The sequence below is a fragment of the Pelobates fuscus genome, chromosome 3 (genome assembly GCF_036172605.1).
Source record: "Pelobates fuscus isolate aPelFus1 chromosome 3, aPelFus1.pri, whole genome shotgun sequence".
Classification (NCBI taxonomy): Eukaryota; Metazoa; Chordata; class Amphibia; order Anura; family Pelobatidae; genus Pelobates; species Pelobates fuscus.
The window spans coordinates 106,164,884-106,185,923 of NC_086319.1; the positions used below are offsets into that span (position 1 = coordinate 106,164,884).

Here is a 21,040-nt window from a genome sequence, read left to right on the forward strand (position 1 = left end):
TCATAATATGGTACACCAAGTACCGTGTGTGCATGTGTGGTATGCCTGGGAGTAATAGGAGTAGAAGCGTTTCTGGCGTGTTGGAGAGGCGCACTTTTGTGCAGTGGGTTATTAGTGTTATGACTTGGGGCCAGAAGTATTGAAGTGGTGGGCATTGCCACCAGATGTGCAACATGGTGCCCCTGTCTGCCGCGCATCTCCAGCACAAGTCCGAGGTGTCCGGGAAGCTGTTTTTGAGTCTTGTGGGTACTAGGTACCATCGGTATAGTATTTTTCGTGACAGCTCTATGTGTGTCGTAGAGAGCGTCATTAGTTTGTTTGCACAGTAGATGGATTGCCATTGTTCCATAGTCAGCTGATACCCTATGTCCTGCTCCCATGCTTTCCTGAAGGAGGGTGGTGTGGTCAGTGTTTGCGCGTGTTCTGAGGCGTATATTGTAGAAATGAGTTTTGTTGCAGGTCTTGTCTTCGTGCATATTTTGACTATTGTTGTCCAATAGGTGTTTGGAGTGTGTGTCTTTTGTGATGGTGGTTGGGCAAGTATCCATGAACTCAATTGTCTGTAGGAGAAAGTTGCTGTGCCAGATAGCTGAAATTCTGTCCGGAGGTCTGGTAGTGGTTTTAGTTTATTGTCTTGCATTACTTGGGATATAGTGTTCACACCATGTCTTTTCCAAAGCTTATGATTAAAGTCCGGTATCAGTATTTGAAACGCGTCGAGTGGGAGCGCTGGGGAGAGCGTTGCTGTTGCCCCCATTTTCTTCCGATATGTATCCCAAACTGAGAGGGTCAGTGCGGTCGTAGGTAGTAGTTGAGAGGCTTTTGGTAACCATGCCAGGAGTGGGAGCGAGAGTCCCTGCGCGTGGTTTTTCTCTATTTCGGCCCAGGAAGTGAGTTCTTGTCGGTGTGAAACTGTCACCAGAGGAGTTATCTGGGCTGCTCTGTAGTATCCCACGATGTCAGGGAGTCCCATTCCCCCCTGGGCTGGCTGTCTGTATAGGGTGGACTTTGCGACTCTTGGTTTTTTGTAGTCCCAGACGTAGTTATTTAAGATGTTTTGCCATTCTAGCAGATATTGTTTCGGAAGTTTGATTGGCAGGGTACGAAATAAATATTGGATTTTCGGTTGGATAACCATTTTTACCGATGCTATTCGGCCTGTCCACGATACGTATTTGCCTTTCCAGCTTTGTAGGGTGGTATGAATTTCTGCTTGGAGTTTGACATAGTTTGCTTTGTATAGCGCGTTCGCTTTGGGAGTAAAGTTGACCCCTAGAAATTTGATGTGATCTGTTCTCCAGTCATAAGTAAAGTTCGTTTTCAGGGTCGTCAGGTCTGTGTGTAGGATGTTCATTCCTAACGCTAGAGTTTTTGTGATATTTAATTTATAGTAGGAACATTTGCTGTATTGTGAGAGGATGTCGTGAAAGTGTGGCAATGATACTTGCGGTTGTTCAAGGGTTAAAAGGATGTCGTCTGCGAACAGGGACATTTTGTATTCCCGTCCATTTATCTTGATGCCGTGTATGGCCGGGTGCTGGCGTATGAGGTGAGTAAGGGGTTCTAGTGCTAGAATGTAGAGCAGTGGGGAGAGTGGGCAGCCCTGTCTGGAACCGTTGGAGATGGCGAATGGTTTTGATATGAATCCCCTATTTACTACCCGGGCAGTTGGTGACGAGTACAGGGCTTTTACTAATGATAGGAACTGGTCAGGGAATTTGAATTTCTGTAGGACTGCTAGTAAGAAGGGCCAGTGTAGCCTATCAAAGGCCTTTTCCGCGTCCAATGATAACAAGACCCCGGGGGCTCATATAGTAGGTTTAGGGTTTTTCTCGTGCCGTCCGCTCCCTGCCTTCCCCCCACAAACCCTACCTGATCGGGTCCTATTATTGTGGGGATTATGTGTGTTAACCTGTTAGTGAAGATTTTTGCCAGTATCTTTACATCTGTGTTCAATAGGGAGATGGGTCTCAGATTTTGGCACTTGTTTGGAGGTTTCCCTGGTTTGGGGAGAGTGGCAACATGTGCCATGAGCATCTCCGTTGGCAGTGTCCCTGTCTGTAATGCATGGTGGAAAACTCTTTGAAGGTAGGGGGCTATGGTGGGGGCAAAGCGTTTGTAGTATAGGTTAGTCAGTCCGTCTGGACCAGGTGACTTCCCCTTCGGGAGTAGTTTAATGGTATCTATTATTTCATCTGTCGTTATAGGGCGTTTGAGGGCTGTTTGTTGTTCGGTCGTAAGCATGGGCAGTTGGATCGAGGACAGAAAGTCATCAATCTCTTGAGTCTTAGGTTGGTGAAGTGTCGGGTCCGTGTTGAGGTTATAAAGAGAATGATAATAGTCTGCCATGGTGTCATTGATGTCTTGTGGGTTATGAAGTTTGTCTCCCGTGTTGGCAATAAGAAACTGAATTTTTGAGTTTGCCTGTTTCTGTCTGAGTATATTAGCTAAGTATTTGCTTGCTCTGTTGCCTTGGGTGTAGGAGTTTAGTTTCAATTTCGTGAGGATATATGCTGTTTTCTGGAGCGCCTTGGTGTGAAGTTGTTTAGTAATATCCTTGATGGTTCCTGCGCATGCATCTGTTGGGTTTAGGAGGTGTGCCGTTGTGGTGTCTCTCAGTCTTCTGAGCAGGTCTATATAAGATTTGTTGCGCTGACGGTGCAGATATGAGGCTCGGCTGATCAGCTGCCCCCTTATTACCGTTTTATGGGCTTGCCAGACAGATATTATTGAGGTTTCTGGATTGTCGTTCCGCTGAAAATATAGTCTTCTAAGTTTCCCGTCAGCATTGTTGCGTATAATTCATCGCATAGTAGTGTGTCGTTGAGACGCCATGGTGGTTTCCCTCTATGTTGATATTTGTTTTGCAGAGTTAAGGTCACCGGTGCGTGGTCTGACCACACTATATTTCCAATGGTGCATTCTTCCACTTGTGGGAGCAGTGTGCCTGAAACAAGTATATGATCCATTCTGGAGTACGTTTTGTGCGTCTGTATATTCCCTTGCCGAGGGGTGCATGGTTCTCCATACATCATAGAGGCTGTATTCTTGTGTGAGTTTTACCAGCGCTTTGTTTGCAGTTTTTAGCTTAACATGCCTGGTGGAGTCGCTAGATGTTGTCGAGTCTATGCGTGAATCCATGGTGTGGTTTAGGTCTCCGCATATAATCAAGGGGGTTGTCACCTCCGTTGGTATTTTGTTAAGAACTTTGTGTAGAAAGTTGCGTTGTTGGTCGTTTGGGGCGTAGAGGCATACTAATGTGATTGGGTTATTATTGATTATACATTGCAAGATCACATATCTACCTTGACTGTCTTTCTTGACCCGAAGTGTTTCTACTGTGAGAGAGTTATGCAATAGAAGTGAGACACCCTTGGATTTGGAAGTGTGAGTTGCATGATATTGTAGTGGATAGTCTCTCGTAGCAAACGTGGGAATTCGATTTGTGACAAAGTGGGTTTCTTGCACACAGACTATGTCTGCTTTGAGTCGCTTCAAGTCTTCTAAGAGTAATCTTCTTTTGTGTGGTGTGTTTAGGCCTTTGGTATTGTGTGAGTAGATGATCATGGTGTTGAGAGCGTATGTAGTGTATTGTGTCGGTTTTGGCAGCGTTAGTTGATATTTGGCGGGGTTGATCTGCAGGTGTTATCCGCCGGTCAGGGGGGTGAGGAAGGAGGAGGAAGGGGGGGTGTGCAAGGGGTAGGCAGGAGTCCGTAGGTGTATTTACAGGCGACCTGTAGGTCTGGCACTTCAGCTGTGCCGTGGGGGATTGGAATTGGTTTTCCAAGTAAGTGGCTAATTGGGTTCCAATAGGGAGAACTGATTGGAGCTGAAACCGTTATCAAACATTAGAACATGAACAGTTGTAACAATTTAAAACATAGATTCTTACTTTTTCAATAGTAGGAGGCATGCAAGTAACATCGAAACATACATACATTGTTGTGTTGGTGAGTTAAATATTGCTATTGTAGCATCTTACTTTTACAATGCGTAAAGCAGGTACATGTGCCACGTTTCCTATTATGAGTGATTAGCACCTTGTCCCCTAATTTACATTTTTGACGTATACCTCACTCGGTCCGCTCTTGGCAGGCCGGGGACCTGCACATCATGTTGGGTTGCATTGCATTGCATTACATTGTACCTTCAAGATAGTACAGCGCACTGGGACCCAGGGAGCAATGTCAGATATATCTTCACTAGTTGGTAGTGGTGAGATCGCTATCTACATGGTGTAGTATCTGGTTCTGCCTGTCTCCCTTATGTGTCCCCGTGCATCCGTTTATAGCGGACTTGAGGCGTACTCACCACCCCCGGTTGCTGCACTGTTTCTTTACGTACGTGAATAATTATCTTGCTTAATTCCGGCCACAATTTTGTTTGTGGTGACGTCCCAGTTGCCATTCTAAGCGGGTCAGTCCTCAGAACCCTCGCCTAACTTAGTGTCGGACATCTATTACCTTGCAGTGTGCACCTGAGCTCCTCCCGGCCCCTTCTATGATGGCAAGTTGTGTGGTTGTTTCCTGTGGTACAGTGTCCGTGCTCCCATGTGATTTCGTGTGGCCTCCTCCTCCTGTGTGAGTTTAATACCCGTACTGGTGGTGGTGGTGTGCCTCCCAGGCAGGCCAGACAAGAGGCTGTAGGTGTGTGGACTTCGTTTGTAGGGAGCTCAATGTGCAGATGCCATACTCTGCTGCCCTGGGCAAGGGTTAACCAGACGGGTGGTGCTGGCCGGGCATCCCTAGTGTTTGCCCAACCGGTTTTATCAAAGCATCACATTGTGGTTCTTGTCTAGTGGGTACGTGAAGGGAGGGTTACCTATCTAAGCAACGGGACGGTCCTTGTCAAGCATTGGAGGCTTTATGCATAAGTCACAAACCACTAAGTTGTGTTCGCAGGGGGTCAGGTTTCTGGGCTGACATAATGTACCAGTATGCGCAATTACATTGCGGTAATGTCAGGGGGACTTGCAGTAATGCTAGCCGGTGAATGTTTAAGCAGCAGCAACCTAGGGGGAGGCCTCTGGGGGTGTATGTGAGGGAATATAGGCAGGTGGCTCTTGGCGGAGCGTGTTATGTGTGCGGTGTATAAGATGCTGGGGTTGTAACTATAGGTTAGTTTGATACATGTATGGGGTAGGTACGTATTGTGTGGTAATGACAGATATACAACACTATGCAGTTTGGCAATACTTGCAGTGGTCGTTCCTCAGCTATTTATTTAGTCCGCAAGATCATGGAGGAATCGGTTAGTCCATGTTTGTGTTGCGGCTTGCTCTGGGGATTTAGGTCGTGCCTCCGTGGCGAGGTTGCGAGCGAGGCCCCATTTAGCGAGCATTTTCTTTCCTTCCTCCGGAGTTGAGATCTGCACTGTCTTCCCATTCTTGGTTAGTATGATCTTTGCCGGGAAGCCCCACCGGTATCTTATTCCGTGGGTTCGTAGCTCCGTGGTGGTATGGAGGAAATCCCGCCTGCGTCTGAGGGTAGCCGCTGAGATGTCTGCCATAATGCGGACTGAGGGGTAGTCTTCGTGGGGTTCAGCCTTGCTGCGATGGGTCCGAAGGATGAGTTCTTTAATATGATAGAAGTGAACCCTTAGGAGGACATCACGGGGTGTGGAATCGGGTATATGGGTTGGCTTGGCCACACGGTGGACTCTGTCCACTAGGAGCATATCGGTCGGTATGTCCGGGGCATAGGCGCGGAGCAGGCCTTGTACATAGATTGGCAGGTTGTCCGGAAGGACGGTTTCTGGTACTCCCCGCAGTCGTAGATTATTTCGCCGAGCTCTGTCTTCTTGGTCCGCTACTCAGGCTTCCACGTGCGCCATTTGACCTTGCAGGGTCTTTAGTTGTAGGGACAGATCCCCCTGTGTCGACGACAGTTCTTTGTGGTGTTGCTCTATTGAGCTGGTCCTTGCAGAGAGATCTTTTATCTCTTTCATAATCTGGTCCGCAGTTGATTGCCACGTGTGTATTAATTTCGCTGTCATGTCCTCCATGGATTTTTCAAAGTAGCCCCTGGTGAGGTATTCTGTGGGCTGGGGCGTTTCATGTTCTGCGTGTGGCATCGTGGTGTCGGAATTCACCGCGCCATCTTGGGCAGCTGCCCGTGCGGTGTCGTTTGCAGGCTGTGATTTTTGCCCGAAAAAGCTCATTTTTTCTGCCTTGGTGGCAGATTTATTTGCTTTGGAGTTAGCCATCGTGTAGATAAGTTGTTAAACGGTTTCAGCGGTGTATGGAGCGGATTATAGGGAGCCCATGTGCCGGAGCGAGCTTACTGAGCAGCCATCTCGTTCAGCGGTTAGCCACGCCCCTGGTCCTGGTATGTTTTATCGGCAATATCGGTGTCTCTATAGGCCAAAACCGATATTGCCAAAAATACAGAATATCGGCCAGACCGATAATCGGTCAATCCCTAGTTTGTACTGTATATTTTGCAACCCTTATGTGTGCTACGGCTTTATAATACTTCATATGGGTACAGCAATACTCCCGTATGTACCTTTGCCAGGTATATGTGGACGTTAAAGGTGCACATTTCAGACACAGCCATTGCATTTTTTTTTTCAAACTTTGAATTTTACTCTGTGTCGTTACCCCACTTTGGAGTTGTTTTTTTTTTTTTTTTTTTTTTTTAGTAGGTTAATTATTCCAACTACCCCATAAAGGCATACCATTTCTTGAAGACTACACGCTAGGGCATTTCAAAAGGCATATTTTGAACCTTAACGTAAAATAATGTTTTCGCTAGCTTGTAACTAGTGTAGTGGTAATAAGCATTTTTTCTGCCTTTTTGACACACAGTGAGTTTGTATTGTATATTTTGCAAACCTTATGTGTACTACGGCTATATAATACTACATATGTTGCTCAGCTATGTTGTCTGAGTACAGCAATACCACATATGTACCTTTGCCAGGTATATGTGGACATTGAAGGGGCACATTTGAGAGACAGCTATTTAAGTTAGAATGTTAACGCTTGGTCCATGCCCCACTTTGGAATATTTTTTAATAGGTTGTGTTTTCCAATTACTTCACAAAGGCATACCATTTCCTAAAGAAGACACCCCAGGGTGTTTCAAAAGGCTAGCCTGTACTAAGTGAGGAGGCAATATAAATGTTTTTCTCCTTTTTGAAACTTTTTACTAGTTTTTTTTACCTTTTAAAAACTTTAAGCTTTTAACTATTTTTTTTTACTATTTAAAACTTTGTTTAAACTTTTAAAAACTTGTTTACATTTTAAAAGTGTTTTTACTTTTATCCCCTAACTAGCCTAACAGTAAATTCCCCAATTTCCCCACTAACTTCTACCCACCCTAGCTAAATAAATATTTTACAAATATTTAAGTAACTAAAGAAATAAATGTAACCTCTGAGGATTAAAAAAAAAAATAGATAAAAAAAAAATAAAAATAAAAACATTTAAAAGTTAACCCTCAAGGGTTAAAAGAAAAAAAAATCAGATCACACTGAAATACTGTTATCTGTATTTTGATCACTGCAGACAGTGATCAAAGGGCAGGGAAGGGGTTACATTTTATTTGAAATGGGTGAGGGGGGGATTTTTATAACCAACAGGTTTTTTTTGTTTTTTTTTTTACAGCGAGAGACAGATCAGCACCGATCTGTCTCTCTGCACTTCACAGCTCACACGGAGACAGACAGACAGCAATGATTTTGGTTTATGGAATATGAACCTTTAAGAGGTCAAGGGGATCCAGATAAAGGAGGAACGTACCTATGAGGGACAGATTTAGGCAAGTAAAACTTACCATCTCCCGGGCCAACTTACTCCAAAACAGCAATGCTACTATTGGGGGTCTTTGCAAAATATGCAAAGACCCCAAATGGTGACAGTCACTCTGCCTGTTACTCTCCACACCGTGTTTCTGTGTCTGGGACTGCTTTACTCTTATTGATTTATCCAGACTTAAGTGGCCTTATCACTGAATGGCACCACCTCCTCAGATTTAACACAACAACTTCCAGGAAAGAGGAGGGAAAGGGGGAGAGGACTGAGACCAGTATTGCCACCACAAAAAAAAAAAAGCCTGGTAAATGCACACTACTGCAGACACGCATACTACACATATGACTAACTATCTATACAAATACACACACTCCGCTACCAACACCCTTACTGCAGGATTTACTCTGCTAGACACCGGTTCCAGAAAGGATTTCCCTTTTTCTCCTAAAAAAAAAAAAAAATAGCAAATGACAGTATGTGGGGTTGGGCTGCATGGCGTTTTGTGTATGCATGGACATGTAAAAACAGTTAAGCTTAAGTATGCATTTAAAACGAAATTATGTTATTTACCACGAGTTTTAATGAGAACCAAAGCTGTACCTGTTTAACGTCTTTAACAATTATACAAGCTTACCAGTTGGAGTTTTCTGTGCTTTCTTTGTACATTGACTCCTCATTCAGTGATGCATACTGTGCCCATGTCAGGCAGTGACTTTTTAAGGTCATTACGCGTGCCTTCATATCCAACCATGACTCTTCTTCCAAATATATATTTGATATTTTTAAGATACTGAACTGTGGAACAAGAAATGTGTGTTAAATAGGGTAAATACTAGCTTGCTTTGGCACTACAGCCTCCTGTGCTTGCACAATATTTGGTGCCCTTGTAATATGCAAATAATCAGAATGCCTCCCAACTGTCCCTATTTAGGAAGGATTGTCCCTATTTTAGGCCCAAAGCTATCTGTCCAGCTTTTTTAGGAGATTTATGTTGTTAGTATATCTAAGCATAATAGAACTCGTAAACAAAATAAAAATAAATAAATAAATAAAACACTGCCGGTGTAAATATGATATATTGTCCTTGATCTAAACGATATTTTAGGTGCATAAATTATTATTAGTAAGTTACCTAAAATTTCTCAGAACATCTTTGTTCATTCGTTATAAATTCGTTATAAATTTTTCGTTATAAATTGCTGTGTTTAACTGGGCATGTGCGGTAATTTCACAGTGCTACCTAGTGTGGGCAGATGACATGTCCCACAGGGACTTAATCTATCCACACAAAGATGGTGGCACCCAGGACCTAGGTCCGGGCACGTAAAAAAGATGCAAAAATAGGTTAGATGGGGAGCTTAGGGGCACTTGGGAGTTACTAGGGGGACAATTAGATGAAGTGGGGTCGGGAGGGGGGTTAAAAAAAAAAAACCCACAAAACCTGGATTCGGCCATGACAGTGCCGCTTTAAAAGGAGTTTAAAATAAGAAAATGTATGGATGACACAAACAGTTAAAAGGACACTAGTCACCAGAACAACTACAGCTTATTGAATTTGTTCTGGTGAGTAGGATCATTACCTTCAGGCCTTTTGCTGTAAACACCGTCTTTTCAGAGAAAATGCAGTGTTTACATTACAGCCTAGTGATAACTTCACTGGCCACTCCTTAGATGTTAGAGATCCTTCCTGGGTCATGGCTGCCTAAAATGCATCCAAACATTCAGTGTCCCCTCCCTCTGCATGCAGACATTGAACTTTCCTCATAGAGATTCACTGATTCAATTCATCTCTATGAGGAGATGCTGATTGGCCAGGACTGTGTTTGAATTGTGCTGGCTCTGCCCCTACTCTTTGTCAGTCTCAGCCAATCCTATGGGGAAAGCATTGTGATTGGATCAGACTACCACTTCTGCTGATGTCAGCAGGCAGGTCTAAAGGAAACGGGGACAAAACAAGCAGCTCCAGACTTGAATACAGGTAAGCTTTTACTATATTTAGGGAGGCATGAGGGGGCCAGGGGAGCTAGATGGTGTTTTTAACCCCATTGGGTCAGGAATACAGGTTTGTGTTCCTGACCCTATAGTGCACCTTTCAGCTATTAAAATCTAAGTGTGTTTAGTTCCCCTGATTTTTCTTATGTACTGGGCACTTAATTTACTCTGTGGTTCTTTAGAATTCACCTTTCATTAGTTTCACAGACCTTTTTCTCTTTAGCAACATATCTTTATCTATATATGGTGTTAAATTCTATTCACGGCTTCTCTCGATCTACGAGCATCTATGCTGCTAGCATTTCTTAATATAGATAAAATGTATTATTTCTTTCCTTGGTAATGCTACATTCTAACAGGTTGCTTAGTAACCGATGTAGTTCATTTGTTGATACACAGGTGTTTCAGCTTAATTCTTTACAATCCTTTACATACACCTTTCTTTTGTGGACAGTCACCTTGATGTGCATATACTCTCATTTTGATTGCTACCTCTCTTTCTATGTCTGTGTGCATTATATTACTGTGTATAGATAAAAATAATTAGTTAGTCCATATGAGTACATAATATAGTTGCCAAATAAAGACGGATATATACAATATTGCTGCCTACAGGAGCTATTATAAGTTGAAGTTGTCCCCAATATCTTGTTAGTTTCTACAGGTGGAGCATAAACCGACAAGGGACACACAAACATTATAACTACATAGTTAGGGTGGCCAGAAGCTAAACCCAATGACTGTGTATTTTGATGGAGCTCTCGTCTTAGAGCATAAAGTAGCACTGCAATTAAGGAGTTGCTCCAACCACCATGACCACTTCTGCTTTTTTTAATGGTGGTTTGTGTAACCCTTTAATCGAAGCGCTACTTTATGGCCTCTTTTGATGGATCTCCTGCCTTACACAGTCATTGGGTTTAGCTTCTGGCCATAGTGGTAGGAATGGCAGTGGCAGTGTTTCAGTGCACATCCAGTTATTGGCAATTGTGTGCTGGGACTAATTGCGATCCTGGCAAACATGATGTGGGCAGTCTGGAACTCTGGCTCATTGTGCACACCCTTCTTCTCTTTCTTTCACTTTCACATGCGCTCTGAGCCATTAAATGATCAACTGAAAGGCCTTTGATTGAGAAGACTGTGATTGGACCTCCGTGTGGCTCCAGTGACGTTAGATGGGGGCATGCCAAATAGCGCCGGGAGCTTAGCCAGAGCTGGATTTAGGGAGTTAAAACCTTCTTTTAAAACTATTAGAAACATTTTTTTTTGGGGGGTGGGGAATGATCTAGGGAGCAATAGTGGCAGAGATCATTAGATTTGCCGATCTCAGATAATGCAATGCTTTTCCATAGGAAAGCATTGGGAGGCTATTGCATATGCGTTGCAAAGCAATGTGCAAATCAGAAATTAATCAGATACATTGAACGAACAGTGATGAACATCAACACCCAGAAAACACCTGTCTGAGAGACTGCCACTAGTTTTCACTGAAAAGGCAGTGTTTACATTAAACAGCCTGCAGCGACAAGCTGTAGACACCAGAACAACTACATTAAGCTGTAGCTGTTCTTGTTACTATAGTGTCTCTTTAAGTAAGGGCTTTAATTTTGAATTGAAACCTACAGTGTATAGGAAGCCAATTAAAGAATTGACATACCGTATATGATACCGGAGAAACTGACGGAAGCCAAGCACAGAGAGATGGACACAGGTTTCTTCAGGAAGGAAGAGATTCTTTATTGGATCACCGATCGGGACTCAGAGGGACTAATGTCACCAAAATACAGCAAGTTCTGAGCCCCGGACAATAGTGCAGGCTCCTTATATAGGCACATAACTCCTCCCATATTAAGCTCCACCCGCACATTCTCTTGACCAATCAATACAAATAAGAATTAACTTCCTGCTTGACCGCATGGCCTGTCCAGCACAATGGAGGAGGGGAATATTACATCCTGTATTCTTGCACATGCTCCGTACACTACTGATCGTATCTTGCCTCGTGCAACCAACTGATCGATATGTCAGCATATGCACGTACACATGCCACGTGGTAATCTCGGCCTACTAAATTTATTTTTACCGAGATTCCACCACATATATACTCGAGTATAAGCAGAGTTTTTCAGCACATTTTTTGTGCTGAAAAACCCCAACTCGGCTTATACTCGAGTTAATGTCTGTATTATGGCAATTTACATTGCCATAATACAGACTGGGGGCTGGCAGCGAGCGCTTACCTCTCCTGCAGCTCCTGTCAGCTCCCTTCTCCTCCTCGCCAGTCCGTTCAGCACCTCGGTCAGCTCCCAGTGTAAATCTCGCGAGAGCCGCGGGGTCATAGTGCGGCTCTCGCGAGACTTACACTGAGAGCTGACAGAGGAGCTGCACGGACCGGCGCGGAGGAGGCGGGAGCTGACAGGAGCTGCAGGAGAGGTAAGTAACAGCTCTGCCAGCTCCCCCTCCCCCCACTGAACTGCCAATGCCACTGGACCACCAGGGAAGGAGAGCCCCCCTCCCTGCCATGTATCAAGCAGGGAGGGGGGACGCAAAAAAAAAAAAAAATTATAATAAAATAATATATATTAAAAATAATAATATATATTTTTTAAATAATTAAAAAAATAATAATACAAATGCCCAACATACACTGCATCACACACACTTACACTGCATTCTCATACACACACGCTGCACTCATACACACACACACACACACACACACTGCTTTCATTATATACACACAGTGAAAATAAATATTCAATTAGTATTTTTTTGGGATCTAATTTTATTTAGAAATTTACCAGTAGCTGCTGCATTTCCCACCTTAGTCTTATACTCGAGTCAATTAGGGGCCTCGGCTTATATTTGGGTCGGCTTATACTCGAGTATATATGGTAATTCCTCAGGTAGTAATTAAAGAGTAATGAACCTTAGGGAAAAAAGTAACATGTTTGCACACTACTATAGAACCTAAGAGAGAGGCCAGGGTCCACCAGCCTACACTGTCTGATATTTCTAAATATCAAGATTCCACTGCTCTCCTGAGCTTATCAGCATCATAAAATGCCAAATTAAATAGACCTATTACTGAAAATGAGATTCCCCAAACTATTAAATCTGTCCCAACTTCAAAAGTCCCTGGTCCTGATGGGTTATCAAATGTTTGGACACATTCTAACCCCCTATTTGGTAAGCATCTTTGTATAGAAAAAAAAAATAAGGGATGTTTTGATATATCTACATGTGGAGAAGGAATTCCACCACCTCAACTGGATTTCAAGTTGTTAACCATTAGCTAACCATATGGGTATGGGTCAAACTTGCAAGCTGAGCTGCAAGCCTATTGTTACCACTGTTTTTTATAAATGAAATGTCACAAAAACTCATGAAATGGGGATTGGAATAACACACAAGGTCAGTGATTAACCCCTTAAGGACTGAGCAAAATGTACACGTCTTGATAAAAATAAAATGTAAACAAAACTTGGAATTTGACTATATGTCTGTTCAACCTTAGTTCACCTCTTTCATATTATGTGCACCCACACTTATTATATATAATTTTATTCAGGAGAAATAGGGCTTTCATTTAAAATCAAATATTCAGCTATGAAACAATTTAATATGAATATATATTAAAAAAGTGAGAAATTAAAAAAAAATATTTTTTTAGTTCTGTGTGACATTTGAACTGTGAATGTCATTATACGGTTTGCTTTTACTGCAATAAAATATATTACATACAAATATTGGTATTCAGCTATGTCTCACGTGTAAAACAGTACCCCCTACGTACAGGTTTTATGGCGTTTTGGGAAGTTACAGGATCATATAGAGCATGTTCCATTTTTAATTTTTTTTCACGTTGAAATTTGCCAGATTGGTTAAGTTGCCTTAGGGACCGTATGGTAGCCCAGGAATAAGAATTACCCCCATGATGGCATACCATTTGTAATAGTAGACAACCCATACCATATAAATTGCCATAATACAGACAGTGACTCGAGTATAAGCCGAGTTGGCGTTTTTCAGCACAAAAAATTTGCTGAAAAACTCGTCTTATACTCGAGTATATACGGTAAGTTATATAACAACTGTATTTTAGGTCAAATGTAACGGTTAGTGGTTATTTAAAAAAAAAAACACAGATACTACGGTTTAATATGTGGAATTTCTTGTTCAATAACCAAACATTGTCTGTTTTGTTAATAAACCTAGCGAGACATATATTATTCTCAATTCTGATACCTTTTTGTAAATGTGGTATTAAAAGTATAATATATTTCAAATACTGGGTGAATGAATTTCCATGAGATCACAATTCCTGCTTTGCACTTTATAATGATATCACATTTTAAATACACAATGGTATATTTTCTAGTCAGAATTTAATACAAAAATGTAATTCTATATAAAAAGATAATATCTAATATATATATATATATATATCCACACAAATTGTCTGTGTGTATTATGCCTCAGAAAAAATAGCACTACTATTGAGGATATTGAGCAAATTGTCTCCCTAGAATGTCATAATGTATTTATACATGACACTTCAAACAATAAAATAAAAGTGATCACAGTTTAGTAGCACATTACATAAAATAAAAATTTTGATGAACAATCTTAAAATGTTTTTAATCTGTGTTTAAGATATGATCACTAAATTAGAGGTTAGGAGAGAACTGGATATGTCCGTTTTCTAAAAAAAAAGCAGATGGTGGGGGCAACATGGACAAATACATTTGGAAATAAATCAAATTGCTGCTGGATTCTATCCACTCATTGTTTGGTTTTCACAGGGATGCAGTTTGGAAAGCATCTGAAACATCATCAGACATTTGGCCAGCAATGAAGTTGGTCACAGACGAAAAGACAAGAGAATGCAAGTAACGGAGATATCATAGGACCTGGTATAGCTACAAACAGAGCTCTCAAAATAAAGTAAACAACACCGTAACCAATTATTAATCTCTAAAGAAATGTCCCACTATGTTTTAACTTTGCATCATCAATGACTGATACAGAAAGAAATATAATAAAAAATAACAAAAATTATTGTACAGCAAGCAAAGAGTGAGAATTAAATGCCATTACAGCCCAACGGAACAATTTTGGAACTATAACTATATTAAATTGTTGAGCCTCCTGCATGATTGGCGTACTATCAGATCCTGAAATTGGTATAGATGCATAGAGATTAGATATACATAACTTAGTCCAATACACTTATGTATAAAATGTTGGAGAATATAGAGAATGCCGGAGACCGAAGGTAGGACTCAACCCAGGCTGACAAAACAAAAACATGAACATGGAGACGGGCAAGAGTAAAGTCAAGCCTGGAATCAGGAACATGTTTTAGGCACAACAATAAGGTGAATAAAATATATGAATTAACATTTTCAAAGAATGGGAAGAAGCACGGAGCAAAGTACACCAGGATCTGGTTAACATAACATCCAAGCAGAAAACGGGATAAATTAAATAGGCTTGCTGTGCATGGAACAACTGTTCATATTGCCAAGTTTTAGAAATCCCTGCAGTGGAATATAATGTTATCCACTAAAATTGACGGTGGTATTTATTGTTGCGGTTGACTCTTATTTTTATTTTATGTGAGATTTCAGGATCGTACTTGCAAGTTGATTAGCAAACAGTATAACTACAAATGCATGTTAAAAAATTGCTATGTGTTGTGAAGCATTTATCGGTTAGACTCCTATCCATGGTAAATTAGTGTCCTCTGATAGAGAAGTAGTAGCATACAAATTCTCCTACATACATCACAAAAATAACATACAGGGAATATGCACTATAAAACAGCATTACGGTAATACATAATGGACACATATATGCAACACATAAAATGGTGAAATCCAGATTTCTATAAAATAAAAAAGGAGAATACATGAGCATAATATGTAAACTGAATTCACCCATGTGTGCATGCAACTTAGAACCGCTGAATTGTTGGGCAACCATAGCAAGCTCTAATGTTGGTTATGGGATCCCACAATAGGTCATTTGGTAATTTGGAATGTAGGAACTACCAGAAACATTGTAGAAGACCTTTGTGCAACATACTATAAATGTATTTAGTAAATTATTCTTGTAACTAAAAATTTAAATTGCTGTAGTGTAGGAGAAAAGTCCACCATAAATATAGCAACAGAGAGGTTTGAATGAGAAACTAAATGTATCAGCTGACAGAAGACTGAGAATTTTGAAGTGTTCTGCCAGTGGGTCATCCGCAGAATTCACAGGTTTTTACCCACAACCATCAAATTAGAATGTAGCCCATGTCACACAACCATGCGGTATAAGCTTACAATGGATAATAGCTTGGGTCATACAGGTCAACAGACATTTAAAGCTGTTAAACACATGTTGATTGGTACGAACAAGTCTATATTCCATGATTGTCAAAGTTGGCAGCCGGTCACCGGGGCTTTGAGTAAAATAACTGTACACTAAACCTTCATATTGGGAGGCGATTCACACTTTTTTTTGCAAATGCCTGCTCTATTATATCTCAATCTCCATCAAAAACTAATTCAAAATGTTTTCATAAATAGGAATAATGGAAAGGAAATAAACAGTGATTTAGCCAAGCTCCAAAGGGTTCACCAGAAGAATAATAAAAAAAAAACCAAAAAAAAAACAAAACATTTAGCTATTTAGAAAAGATGACAGACAGAGTAAAATGTAGAGCAGAATGCCTAAAACTAGCCATCGTTTAAAAGTATTATGGAACAAAAAGCACAAGGAAAAAAATAAATAGAAAGCAAAACCGCAAAAGGAAGGTGTCAGAAGACATAAGAGAATGGAGAATGCAGAATAGATACAACAGAGATCAGTAAGAAAGCAATACGTTAGTAATAAGAATTAAAAGAATAACCAAGAGGGAGAAAGACAAAGCGTAAGTAAGAGATCATGAAGCCGGACAAAGTGTATAGAAAAAAAATAAAAAAAAATTCCTAGAATTATCTTGTTTTAACATTCATGAGATGAAACCTGTGTCTCAAACATCTTTTATCAGATATAAATTAGCTTCATAGCTATTGGTGAATGCTATTCTCTACCAGTTTATATACATATTCCAAATATCATAATAAAATGCTTTGAAACAGTGTTTAGATGAAAGACGCTTTCTAAATGCAAATTATTTTGCATTTGTGTGTGACCCGAAGAAATATGAGACGTGCAAAAATGAATCTGTATTCTTCCTTGTAATTAGACTTGAGGATTAATAGTTAAGCAATGATGAAAGCTGACCGACTGCTGTTAGCGCTTGGTATTCATATGCACTCAATGACCTTAACAAATGATGGCGAGGTCATGTAAATGTTTAAAGATTTATGCAAAATGCTTAGTCCCCAGTCTCATTCCCTTTACTGCTAAAAGCTAAGTAAATTATCTGCCCATTCTATGATTCATTTGGAGCTGCTTCCAGCTGGTTACAGCCTATTTAAACTGATGGATTTCAACAAGCCCTGTTTGCCAACTGTTGCATGCAAAGACATCGACAAGCCAAGCTCTCCGATTACATCTGGTGTATGTCCCATACCTTCAGCGTGATCTTTTCTTGGGTTACCGTGGCATGGGAAAAATGCAGACAGAAACAAAGACAGCATGCCTGTGTTATGTTCGATACTAAACTAATTCCATAAAATAAAAAAATAAAAAATGTAAAAAGCACCCTGAAAAATACCGTATTTTGGGTGGAGGTGGATGGAAAAAAAAATCTATAAACACCTAATAACAAATGTTCCATATTGCGTATACTCTAGACAGCTCGTGGGCATTGTTGAAGACCGTGTTGGGAACTCCTGTCTTCCTTGATATCAGCTCAGAAGAGCTACACAAAGTTTTGTGTGCATCATGGTTGCTTGGGTCACTTCCCTGTACAGTGAGAGCATGCTGCAAAAACCTGGGAATTTTCAGCAGATGTCACAATTTCAAATGTTATCCTTTTCATTTTCTTTTTTTTATGATTTATTTATAGAGCGTGTCTTTTTAGGTGACTGGCCCAGTCAGATCGAATAGAAAAGGTGTTTTCACTCACCTTTTCCCCCCCCACACCGTACCTGTCTCGCTGGCTAGCCCCACCTCCATGGCTGAGATAATCAATCTTGATCATCTCAGCCAAGCCAATGCTTTCCCATAGGAAAATTACAGCCTAGTGATAACTTCACTGGCCACTTCTTAGATGGCTGTTAGAGATCCCTCCTGGGTCATGGCTGCCTAAAACGCATCCAAACATTCAGTATCTCCACCCTGCATGCAGACACTGAACCTTCCTCATAGAGATTCATTGATTCAATTCTATGAGGAGATGCTGATTGGCCAGGGCTGTGTTTGAATTGTGCTGGCTCTGCCCCTGATCTGCCTCCTTGACAGTCTCAGTCAATCCTATGGGAAAGCATTGTGATTGGATCAGGCTACCACTTCTGCTGATTGAAACAGGGACAAGGCCAGCAGTTTCAGGCTTGATTACAAGTAAGAATCTTCTATATTTAGGGAGGCATGAGGGGGTCGGGGGAGCTAGATGGTGGTTTTAACCCTATAGGGTCAGGAATACAGGTTTGTGTTCCTGACCCTATAATGCTCCTTTAAGCTGTATTTGTTCTAGTGACTATAGTGTCCCTTTAAGAATTGCAATTTTGTCGTTGAAAATAAAGCTTTGTTTTAAAAAAAAAAAAAAGTGTGGTTCCTAACTTCTTTTTTTTTTAGCTGGCTCCTAAATTCAAAGCAAATTTGTCATGCCCTGCCATAACAGACTGCCAATCAAGCTCAAGGTATGCTATGTAAGCATCAGTGTGCACCCAAGTTAATTAGCATCTATCAATAGGCCAGCATAATGCCATCAATCAGACAGACACAGAGTTTCATTATTAAGAGATCAGCAGTGGATTTAGGTTACAGTTTCCTTTATGGATTCAATAGAACAAATCATTCACTGCATGCATGTTCCACAATGTTAAAGGATAAAATGGCTTGTGTGCCTAAAACTTCATTCCATTCCACTATATTTATCCTTGCAGAGATTCCACTGTCCAAGTACAAAGAAAATACAAATTGCTGTTTAGTAGATATACCCACAATAAAAATGTGCATGCATTTAATTATGCATTGTTCTAAAAACAGGTTGCAAAGGCTGCATATCTCTTGACTGCTGCCTTTGCAAACCCTCCCCTTCTAACCCCGCCCAGACGTTCTATGACTGTCCAATTACAAACTTCCTAATGCAGCTCAATGAGAAGTCTTTGCAGGGAAGGTGCCTCGGGGCAATGGCTGCCTCTTGAGTTTAGCTCTAATGAACTAAGCAACCAGGAAATAATAAGACCAGTTGTCTAACTGACAGCCAAGGGGTGTACCAAGGTAAAAAAAAATTAAAAATGACAATTTTTATTGAAACCTGTACGTTTTGTAAAATGGAAAAAAGACACTCTTAACACACAAAGCGCTTCAGTAAGCTGAAGTCTGCAGTGTCACTTTAAACTATGTGCAATCCAATGCATATGTTAAGACAACCCTTTGACATGAGCTTGCCACTTTCTATGGCCACTGAAGTGTTACCAAAAACCCCTGTAATGTAAATGGACATAGGGATTTGAGATGCCGGTAATTTTGTTTTGTTAATATATTTGGGCTGATGACTACTGTAGCCATTGCTGCCATCCAAGACTAATGCGAGTTTGTGTTCTAATTTCTGTTTTGTTTTTGTACTTACGGTATATTAAATGTCCTTTTTAAAGTGAAGCCACCTATCCTCATGTGTGCCCTATATATGGTTAATTAGTTTTTAGGGATTCATGTAGTCCCCTAAAATGAGCAGAGATAGACTGGTTTTTGGAGGGCGAGCCAGGCCCTCCAATGTCATGGGGATCCCAAGAGATGATTTCTGTTTTTAAATCGGTATGCATTGCAGGTCCCCTTGTGTTATTGGGGGATCTCCAATTTTGATTTCATACTGTTAAAAGAAATAGTAGTTACTTTTGCACGGTGGAAATAGTAGTTACTTTTGCACGGTGGAGTGTTTAACTTCATTAATACAGATGTAGTGAATGAGTAAGGAAAACATCCTTAATGCTACAGTCAGAAATTTTATGGCTCTTTTTTTTTTTTAGGGTGGGGGGGGACAACAGTATATTAAATACACAGCTCTCTCATAGAAACAGATAGAAGAATATTTGGATGTTTGACACATTTTCTGATCTGATCATTGCAGGAGCAGCACATCCTGGAGATTTGTAGCAAAGTAAGATCATTCAGAGATGAGCTTTCTTAAAAAAAATTAAAAAATTAACTCCAAAATGCATTAGAATGGAAAAAAAATGTAAGCCAAAACCACCCTGTCGTGTCCCTTGAGGAAAATTACATTCCTGTTCTTGTCTCTATACCATCTAAATTAAAGCACCCTTGATCATTTTCCCACTTCTATAGTCTGTGGGGAAATAGAGTTGATGACCTTCAATGTTATTTTGTTCTTTAAACAAGTAAAGCCATAAGAGATTCAGGCAGATGAAATTATAGCATGTATTGAACAATCTACTAAGAACATGGCTTACCTTTCTTAAGAAGGATGGGATCACATTGTTACATGTTGCAATCCGTCGCCTGTACACAATGCCTGTGGCTGGGTCTAAGGAAGAACAATAATGTTAACATACCAATACTCAGCCGTTTTAAGATACATAAAACAAAATACAGAGAAGATAAACGTTACCCTTGCCTTCCATGTTGTACAATATTTTTTTGTGTATTTCGCATTCTAGTGTCCTCTACCAAGAGCCTGGGAGTCTGAGGGTTATGTGCAGTGTCTTAGCTGTTCCTAGAACTGCACTCCGGTGTATCTCAGATGTCCCATCATAACTTATTTATTCATTTTAAGGAATACTCCAACATTAGAAATTAATTTATTTGTAATGCTGGAGTGTGTCAGAATACTGAAATGATCCTGCTTAATACACGCTTAATATGCCAAGGACCAGGAAAGGGCACTGAGCCACAAACAAGAGTGTTTATATATGCCCACGCACTTTGTCTTAGTTCCGCATCAGACGCATTTGCAGTGTGATAATTAGGACATCAATAGGTAATAATATTATAAAAGACGTAAAGATTGCGGCCGGTGTCAATTAGGTTGTAAGTATCGATATAGCATTCTGGTCTTCTAATTCGAGGCGCATGCATCGATCATGTAGATCACGCATATGGCCAGCTTCCTGGCAGTCTAATGGACTCTGCCCACTTGTAGAGTGCATCCATAAATAAATCCAAATCTAC

General features: G+C 40.8%; 1 protein-coding gene across 1 annotated transcript in view; it reads right to left on the reverse strand.

Annotated features, from left to right (window-relative positions):
* The window catches only part of PRELID2 (PRELI domain containing 2), a 123,776-nt gene that overhangs the window by 46,847 nt on the left and 55,889 nt on the right, over positions 1-21,040 (reverse strand). Inside the window, exons 3-4 of the mRNA XM_063445245.1 lie at positions 20,323-20,396; positions 8,391-8,551 (exon numbers count right to left, since the gene is read on the reverse strand). Coding sequence (XP_063301315.1) covers positions 8,391-8,551; positions 20,323-20,396 — 235 coding nt within the window. The remainder of the gene's footprint in view (positions 1-8,390; positions 8,552-20,322; positions 20,397-21,040) is intronic.